This window comes from Paramisgurnus dabryanus, chromosome 22, assembly GCF_030506205.2.
Source record: "Paramisgurnus dabryanus chromosome 22, PD_genome_1.1, whole genome shotgun sequence".
NCBI lineage: Eukaryota > Metazoa > Chordata > Actinopteri > Cypriniformes > Cobitidae > Paramisgurnus > Paramisgurnus dabryanus.
This window is the reverse complement of record NC_133358.1, coordinates 781,045-791,452: the sequence shown is the minus strand read 5'-3', so window position 1 is coordinate 791,452 and position 10,408 is coordinate 781,045. Positions and strand designations below refer to the sequence as shown.

Genomic DNA, 10,408 nt, shown 5'->3' with positions numbered 1-10,408 from the left:
TGCTACAGCCAAAGGAATTGTGAGTGTCCTTTAGCTTAAACATTTGAAATACTATAAACAATATTATATTCAAACTTTTGACTGTTTTCCTTTAATAACTACATTACACAATACTTGTACTTTTACTTTCAGTACTTGAGTAGTATATTTAAAAATAAACTACTTGCAATACTCAAGTACAAAACATGTTTAATACTTTAGTACTTCCACTTAAAGGTATAGCGGAAGATTTTAGTTTTCCGGGTGGATCACCACTGTTATTGGTCATCCCAGATGTCAATCATTCTGATTATATGTTGACGTATAACCGTCGTACATGCTCGCCTCTACGTTCGCTTTCTGCACATGCGCACTTTCACGTGTATGTGTGTTGTGCTACGGTTTCAACCATTCATTGAAGGTCGCGTTCTCATTGTGTTTTTTTCTAAATGTCTGAGGGTCGCAAGAGAAAAAGTGTCTACGAATTGTTTGACAAGAAGAGAAAGGACTATAAAGAAAGAAACAAGACCAGAATGTTTATGGGAGACTATTTCACACGCTGGCGTGAGCTAAAAGGACAGGTTGGGCTTCCCACGCGAAGTTTCTACTGGAAAGGTACATTTTGTCATGCTATTTGGAGAAATCCATACTTTATATGTACTTTATACATCTCTGCTAGTAGTCTTTATATTAGTGAACTAATATTGGGAATAGTGAATGAGGGGATATTTCAAACATGGGCTGTTTCTCAATATGCGTTCTTCAGCGATCTTGCGTTCTTGTGTCCTCGCTCTACGTCATCATTAACCGGCGAAGTTCAATTCCAATTCTCAAGAACGCAAGTACAGAGGACGCATGAAAATACCCTGATGTGTTCTTGATATCGAGGATGCATCGAGTGCAGACTTGCGTGCTGAAATCTGGGGAGATCAGGTGACCAACAGGAAGATCGCACACATCTCAATTCTCACAGGTGCGTTCTGTGTTCTCGCGACCTTCTGAGTTCGTTCTTCCAATGTCGCCTGGCATTACCAATCTTCACGAGAACGCAAGTCCATTCTTTGCGTTCTTGGAATTGAGAAACAGCCATAGCCAAGAAACATGAGACAGGAACAGAAACTCAATACAAACTAAAAGTCCATAGACGCAGAACTTCAAAATAAAAGTACAAGACCGGTATACACAGAACAGGGTTGTGACAATAAGTTTGAAGATGTTTAAAAGTTAAACATCTTTTTTAACTAATTGCTGGATTTAGCAATGTTTGCATAAATAATGTGTTTTACAAGAATTGTTTGTGGTCGAACTATGGGAAATATTTGCAATAAAACCCTAGATAGTCGGCCAGTGCTTGAAGTGGGGAAAAAATGTCCGGTACTCTTTTTTTGCTAGTTGTGTGTGTGTGTGTGTGTGTGTGTGTGCGTGCGTGCGTGCGTGCGTGCATGTGCGTGCGTCAGAGGTAGAGGGAGCAGTTTGGGGATATATTTATCACATATATTGGGGATATATTTATCACATTTAATAGTAAATTACTTCACTTGTAATCTATTACACTGAAATCTAATTATTATCAAAAGAGAACAAAAGACTAAATTCTGTTTTTAATTGTTAATTAACAAACAAAAAAAAAGTATTTCTAGATATATTTCTAATATATAGATCAAAAACATATTTCCCTCATGGAACAGGCTCGTGAAGGTATTAGAGCAGTGGTCACCAATCCTGGTCCTGGAGGGCCGGTGTCTCTGCTGAGTTTAGCTCCAACCCTTATCAAACACACCTGAAGTAGCTAATTAAGGTGCTTCAGGTGTGTTTGATTAAGGTTGGAGCTAAACTCTGCAGACACACCGGCCCTCCAGGACCAGGATTGGTGACCACTGTATTAGAGTCAGCTGGTATGGCCACTCAGTCACAGTATTGTTAACTCTTTCCCCGACAACGTTTTTTTTTTATTGTCAGCGTGAGCATTTTTCATGATTTTCACAAAATATTAATGCCTGAGATAATTACATTTTTGTGAAGGACTTTTGATAGAGATCAGATTCAGAATGATCCTTAAAAATGACACGGACATACAGCTGCTTGCCCTAAGGCGATACTTCCAGATTTTTAAGTTGCAGAAGAGCGTCACTTGGTGAATAATAGCGGTATTGTGGAAAGCTGGAAATACTCATCATTGGCAGGGAAGCATTAACATCACTATCTGAGGTAACAGCAGTGGTAATGTTGCTTGTGCTGCTGCTATAGCAAACTACCTGTTAAAACCACAGGTGCAGGTTTGCTCACAGACGGTGTTTACTTTAACCTGGTGAAGTTCTGACTCACACAACCTTGGTCCCCTTCAAATTAGGGAACAAAACTTCCTATAGACAGCTATTCATGTGATTTGTCGAGATGATAGATAAATCAGATCATTCACTTGGTGCCCCCTCCCTGTAGTGTGATGTCATTTCTATTCATTTCCCATTTACTGACACTTTGACTTAGAGAGGCACAGTAGTGGCAACATGTGAGAAGTGCTGGAACGTAAGAAAAAGGGAAGGTACACTAAAGATTGAAATAGAGACGTGCCAGTACTGTATAGCGGTTAGTACCGGACCACTTCAAGCACTGGCATTGGCGCCGCAGCCAGTTGAAAATACTTCAACCTTTCAGAATGCTGCATCAGAAAGTGGGTAGGAAAGAAGGAGGAAAGTGGTGCAGTTGCGTTTTCCATGCGGTGCCTTTACCTAGAGCAGGAGTAAAAACAATACATTACTTACATAAATATTTAAAAATGGGCAGTGACTAACCCGAACTAAACAGTAAAGTTTGTTAGATAAGTATAATCCAAAAAGTAAAGAGTAATCCAAAAAGATTTTTCATAATTCAATATTTTTTTAGAAGCAGTATATGCTGTCGATTATCTCATTCGTTTTGTTATTTCAGTACAACAACAGCAATAATTTATTGTGTTAGGAAGGAATTAAGAACTACCTTGAGTATTTGAATTGAAATTGGTTTTTCGTGCAACATTAATATTAATTGAACTCACATATGCCTGTGGGTGTGTTAGGCATCAATGTTTAATGTTTTTTTCTATATCAAACAACATCAAACATAGTGTCTGTAGCATAAATAAGCACAACAGTGAGAAAAGTCACCAATAAATACTAGTGGCTAGTAAGACTAGTAAACGTTAAAAAAAAACAGGTGAAAAATATAAATCACAAAGATAATTTTGATATAAAGGACCCTGATATACTGTATGTCAATCTCTTATAAATAGATACAGACAGATAGTCTTAGATAAACAGCAATGCTTTGAGTTGGAAAGGATTACTCCACTTTCATAAAAGATTCTCGATAATTTACTTACCCTCATGTAATCCAAGATGTTTCTCTTTTTTTCTTCAGTCATGGGGTGAATAAATTATCAGAATTTTTTTACGAAAGTGAAGTAATCATTTAAGGCAAGGGTGTTCAATTCTGCTCCTGGATGGCCGGTGTCTCTGCAGAGATTTATTCCAACCCTAATCAAACACACCTGATCCAGCTAATCAAGGTCTTACAAGGCAGACAAGATACTTTGAGGCAGGTGTGTTGAGGGAAGTTTTAGCTAAACTCTGCAGGACATCGGCCCTCCAAGACCAACTTTGGACACCCCTGATTTAAGGCATCGAAAAATTATATTTTGACCCTGCAAAATGCATTTTGCAGGCTATAAATGAGATAACAGATTGTATAGTGGTCATTAAAAATAGAATGTTAATGTTTAAAATAAATGACTGAAGAAATAAAAGAAAAAACTAGGCAAAACCTGCAATAAATAAAGCAGGGTATTCCTGAAGGCATTTTAATATAAAATGTCATGTTAGCATGGGCTAGCTTCAGATTCAAATCAGTGCAAAATATAACCCGAAAATCAAACACCCATATACAAGAGATTGAGAACAACAGCTGGAATGCAGCTAATCAATCACTGAACCTTTGATACCCAAGTTTCTTCATCAGGAGTCCACATGTGTCCTCAATGAGCCTGATGTCTCTTCTTGGCAATTTTTGCCTCCATATGTTAATGTTGTCTGGTGATATGTCCCCCTCATACAGTAAGTTGTACAAGTTTGTGGATGTGGTGAACATGAGCTGGTTCAGAGCGGAGGGTGATACAGGGATCCCCAGAAAAGAGTGTATTTTCTCAGCTGTGTCTTGTGGATAATTTACAATATCCTCAAACCTGACTTGAAGATAAGTATCCTCAGATAAGGTAGCTGTAACTCTAAGAACTGCAGCAGTGTGAGCACGCCACAGGTGGGCCAGCAACAACACAGGATTGGTCTCTGAATGAGATATGAGCCGCCACAACATCCTAAATTCAGCTGCGAATGTTGTACATTTGTCTCTAAGCATATGTTGTTTAAAAATAAGAGCTAGGTGCTGTGGGATGTTCTTAAGGGAATATAAGCTAGGTTTGCTGTTATACAGCATCATATAGATCCATGCCCGAGGGTCCCTGATGACATATATGGCTCTGAAAGAAGAGCCAATAACTTCTTGCAAAAAGGGCAGTTTAAGAGCCCAGCTGCCACTGCACAGATTCAGAACAACACAGGCATTAGGGTGTTCTGCTGTGTGTTTTCTCAACTCTCTGACATACTCCACATCTCTGTTCAAAGCAGCTCGCACCCGTCCCTTCATTTCAGCCACTGACTCCCTTCTTCTTAACCTTTTCCTCTTGTGAGAAAGACTAACTCTTTGTGCCAATTTGATATTGCTGTTTTCATAAAGTGGGATATTTTGCAAGAATAAGTGTGTGTTGTGGACAAGTGAATGTAGCCAACCCTGAATAATTTTAAAATGCCCGTGCTGTGCTTCTGACTGGGTCCATTCACAAGCATCTACTAAAGAGTCAAATTCAAACTCTGTTTCTGGTATATCCAAGTGCTCAGTAGGGATGCGCAAGTAGACAAAGTCCGAGGAGTTGTAAAAAAGCTGTTTTAGTATGTCTGATCCAGAGCCAGGTAGTGTTGTTATTACTACAGTTGGTAGAGGGAGTTGATGCTGGTCATAGATGTTAACTTGCTTGCTAAGTTTGGGGTCAGTGGTGACTCCTCGCCACTTTACCCTACACAGGAGCTGATCGCAGGTGTTGGAGACAAACAGAAGCTCGGTGGTCCACAGCAGTAACACAGAGAGCAAAACGTAGCGTATCATTCTGCTAAAGCAAATGTAAATTTTGCGTTGCAGGGTCAGAAAAACAATCGCCACACACAGTACTACGCCAGCTATAACATTTAGCAAAAATCCTAAATCAAACAGATGACTGTGCATTGTTTTCTGTTTTTGGACCAAATGCACATTCAAGCCAAAACGGACTGTCTGATGTCTGTCTTCGACCTTAGCATACCCCCCAAAGCCCAGATACCTTAAGCGTGCCCCTATGTCTTTGTGATTGGTTACTATAGAAATTATTTTCTCAGTGTTGTTAATCACAATCGAAAGTTTGAGACCATTCTTACTGTTGTCAATGAACCTGCAGCTGGAAACTTTAATGTAAGGCCCATGCATCACATAAGCCATTCGAACAAATGAATCAGTGAAAGGAAAGGTGACGTTGATAAACTGTGTCCATCTCTTTTTAAACTCTGCTGCCTGCTCTACCTCCTGTATCTGTGTATTGGGGCTGTATCCTTGATTATCAAACCAAAACATTTTGTAATGAGCATCCCAGACATCCATCAATGCCCCATTATATTTGTCCTTAAATCTATAGGGGACATATTTAAAGTCAATGTCGAGGTTGTGAAAAAATGCACTGACTGCATTCAGTGGGGAGTCCTCATTTTTCTCAACATGGTCGACTACCAGAAGAGTCTGTGAGTTTAGGAGAACCAGAGCTCGGTAAACACTTCTTAATTTCATGGCTGACGAATAGGCTGCTCCTGCCTCCCCACTCATGAACATTGTGTCTCTGTGAGCAGAGGCTGCAATCAACTCTCCTGCACAGTCTCCGACCCCTTTGTCTGTCCAGCGCAACCACTTGGCACACTCCCCAAGCTGACCTTCCCAAGGGGCATTACACTGACTTGTTGGAGAAGGACTGAACACTAACACGTTGTTTAAGTAGCTATATTTGGGGCCATATAATGCCTCAGAAACAAATACTTGTCCATTGGGGGCGAATGTAAATGAGTTTTGGTCTGGATGCTCATGACCAGGGTTAAAGCTGTTCCAGCCATCCACCCATGAGTAAGGCTTAGTATGGACGATGTTAAACACTGCTCGACCACCCAGCTTTCCAGATTTAAATGAGACAAATGTATTTCCTTGGCCCATAGGCAAACCAGCACCATAGGTCACCACACCCCAGTCTGAGAATATGTGCATCTTAGCCTGATTGTACCCAAAAGGTGGCTGTGGTGTAAGGTCAGCAGTATACCAGATAAACTCTGTGTGAAGAGTTGTCCAACGTTGGGCAAAGGATTGTCCCAAGGGACCATCTTTGGGTCTGTGCTTCCTTATCTGCTGTGCCAGCCAGTTTCCTGACCCATTTTTAATCACAAAAGAATCTAAAAAAACCAACTGGCTTTCTGGTCCATAGAACCAGTTGTAGTTTGAGTCCCCTATGCCAACTGTTCTTTGAAACCCTGGCAGCAAAGTGGCATAATAAAACCAAAAATGAGTACGAAGCCAGTTGTTCTTTGTGTTGTCTATATTGAAGTGGCGCTGTGCTAGAAAAACATACTGTGTGATCGATTTTGCGGTGTAACTTCCATATGCCACTCCCTCATCCAAAGAGCCATCAACAATATGGTTTAACAGAAACATTGTCTTTTCCATGTAATTTACACACAGCTGTTTCCAAACCATCGAATCCATGTCGTCGTGTGCACCCAGAACTATTGCACCAGTTAAAATAGCTACAATATTAGTTGTTTGATGATTCTGTAAAAACTGTTTCCCCCAGCCTCTGTTCTTTAATATTTCATAGAGCTTTTCCGTTTCAAAACGTATCCGTTTCAAGTACAGGTCCTGGCGCTGTTGATCAAGTGATGAGTAGATGAAGTCAAAAGCAGTAGCGAATCCTGTGAGAGAATGAGCCATTGGCACTTCATCATTAGGTGCACTGGTTACTTTCCAGTCAGGATATTCTGACATTCTGTCCATAAACTTAATGAGAAATTGTACGGCAGCTGTGTCGTCAGGATACAGTAAACAGTAAAGAGCCAGAGGTGGGAGGTTGTTGCCATAAATCTCATTCCACTTGCTGGTGAACTCATTGTGCTTTGCGGGAGGCATGTAAAGAGGACCTGTGGAGAGCATAGTCAACACTGCTCCCCGGATGACTTTAAAAATCTGATTATGAGTTGTGGTTGATCTTTGTCTTAACAGTGGTACATCATCCTGGCTAAAGTACAAGTTAGGGTGAAGAGTAGTGGTGTGGAGTTTTCCTAACTTTTCAATGAGCTGGAACGACGGGCCAAAGTCTTTAAAAATATCCTTCTCTGACGCATTTAAACCTCCAAGAAAAGCAGTTCCCACTGCTAAAAGTGATGCTAAAAATGTTGGGCATAACAGGGACCTCCAAGCCACTGTCCACATCATTTTTTTTTCTTATTTAAATTATTTTTATTTTAGTTGCTATAAACCCTTTTTCCTTTAAAAACACTGTTGGCCTCTTTTGATTAAAAAAATCTCATTCTGAGGGAAACAGTTTTTTTGTTAAAATATAAATAAGTGGCGACCATTTTGCTTAATAATAAGTATTTAAAAAAATAATAACAATTTTGTTTGGTGTCCAACGGGGGTATATGTTGTTTTTATATTTAGTTAACTTATTCTCAGTCTGTTAAAAGGCCTTAATTTAGTTGAAACAGCATTTGTATATGCTTACATGTCCTTCAATCAAACCCTTACCTTACTGTAATATACTCCCCCAGAAAATGATATGTCATATAAGGTTTGAGTTAGTAATCCGTTCAGGTGTAATACATTTCCGCTTTAAATAATCTGTCATCCATTAAATTGGGCTTTAAGGCGGTGTGCTTTCGATTATGAGCGTGTGATGGCCATCAAAAAACACACACTCGCACACACACAAAAAAAAACGCAAGCTCACTGGTCCGATCATCAACACCGATTTGATTATGCATCAGTATCAAACACTGACACGTACTGATCTGTATTCCGAAAAGGCAAAATCACAATCCTCATCAACTGTATCCATCACGCATTTAACGAACATTTACAGTGTATTGCAGATAGATGTAGATTGGCATAAAGTTCCAGTAGAAATGATGCAGACATTTCAAACGACATCCTGAAAAGCGGAGATTGTGTAATAATCCTCAAATATGACACTTATGGGGCGCGATTGTTCGCATTCATGTGCTGCTGCGTAATCATCGTACCTTCATACGGCACCTGACGTTCATCGTGGTTAGCTGTTTGTCTGTTTTCTGCAGCCCTGTCAATGACACTGATGTTACCATAGCGACCAGGGACTGTAGAGGGCGCGCGCTGTCGCACTTTCTCTTTCTCTACACTCACACACACACAAACACGTCATAGAAAACGTCCATATTCTGTTTTTGCTGTTAGGGCTGATGGTAGTGAATGCTGGAGAACAATACAGTAAACATACCTGAAAATTAAGATGTGATTACAAATGTAGACAAAATGTTTAACATCATGCTATAAAATAAATCGAGATAAAACGTTCTCATAGCTGTCATAATAATGGATATTCATTTGTTTACATAAAGACAGTATAATGCATTTGTGAGAAATCCTTTAGTGGTTGTAAATTATAGTGCTTGTATTAAGTGTATTGTGCAAGTGTTAATACTGCCGGCATGTTAAACATAGGGTCTTATATATAATATGAGGTTACCTTCAGATTCAGATGAATATTATTACATATACTGACATTAACTCCGATAGAAGGCTGTCCACAGAATGCTTATTTATACTACAACACATATTGCAGTATAGAATAGTGCCATTAACCAGTAAGCATGTATTCTGTCAGGAAGATGCTATAAGAATTATTGTTATAGGCACCATCAGTTTATTAAAGGGATAGTCAACCCAAAAATGAAGATTCTGTCATAATTTAATCAATCTTATGTTGTTAACAAACCTGCATACATTTCTTTGTTTTGATAAACACAATGTAAGATATTTTGATGAGCCCCATTTACTTCCATAGTAGGAATATAGAATACCACCCAGTCAAAATGTGAGATCACAGTAAATTCACATTATTCTCATATGGTGATAATTCACAGTGTGAACTATATGTGAGCTCATTGTGATTTTAAAATGTTGCGCAGGTTAAAAGGAGGCAATACAACACAAGTAGGGCATTCTACTTACAATATCTCACTGGTAAAGGTGGATACTGGAGGACAGTGTTGTGCCTGAACGAATTAATTGAACGAAAGTTCATGAACTCGTTCATATTTTGGGCGAACGTGAACTGAACGTACTGTATTACTGCCTGATGAACGTTACTGTGAACTCGTTCATTCTGGGGCTTGTGAACGGCAGGCTCTCTAAGTTTAACGTCGTTCAATAGGGTGCCAGATTTCTATCGAGTCTTCCAGAGGAAAACCCGGCTAAAACACACTGTAAACAGGACTTAATGTGTCGTGGAAAAAACACCCAATCTGGCAACACCGCCACCAGTCAGTGTTTCACACTGCATGCGTCATCAAAACAACACTGAAATCCCTGCTGCGCCACTCACATAGTTTAACATTAAATAACATCATATTTGTCCTAAATGGTTAACGATTAACATAGGCTGCTAACGCATATTCTGGATCTTGAAATAGACTTTGACCAAGCCCCGCTATTTACAGTAATGTGCACATGCAATACCTGCGAGTTGTCCTACACGCAACGCCTCGCAGCGTTTCTCGCCCGGGGTGCGACCCCCTTGAAGCACCCAGCTAGCCTTTCAAGGTATGTGCAAGCAAATACAAAAATTAAAAGACAGTCAATGCTAATGTAAACCCTGGTTGGATAAGGATTTAAAGTTTGATATGAAGATGAAATCTGACGCATTTAGCTTCAGTGTTAAAACTGATCAAATAATTGCTGTCTGTGGTTCTATATGGGCTATAATGGCGATATTTTTTAAAAAATAATATGGGAAAAAGAACTATAAATTAGTACATTTTTGGAAGTGTGAATTTTGAAATATGAACTATGAACTGAACTAGTTCATTTTAAAATTTGTGAACTGAACTAGTTCATGTAGAAAGTGAACTTTCCCAACACTGCTGGAGGATCACAGTGACGTCACACCATTCTTATACTGTGATAATCACAGCGTGAGCTATATGTAAGCTTATTGTGAATTCAGAATGTTGAGTTCATGGTATGAGTGCACAATGAGTATGCCATGATGAGCACACTTTGAGTGTACCATAACCTCATATCA

The 10,408-nt window shown here is 39.5% G+C and overlaps 1 protein-coding gene across 1 annotated transcript; it reads right to left on the bottom strand.

The window, feature by feature from the left end:
* Positions 1-1,984: 1,984 nt before the first annotated feature.
* Positions 1,985-8,443, bottom strand: dselb (dermatan sulfate epimerase like b). The gene has a single exon (XM_065287956.2). It carries the CDS (start codon positions 7,561-7,563, stop codon positions 3,934-3,936), a length of 3,630 nt encoding a protein of 1,209 aa, XP_065144028.1. The 5' UTR covers positions 7,564-8,443; the 3' UTR covers positions 1,985-3,933.
* Positions 8,444-10,408: the final 1,965 nt, after the last annotated feature.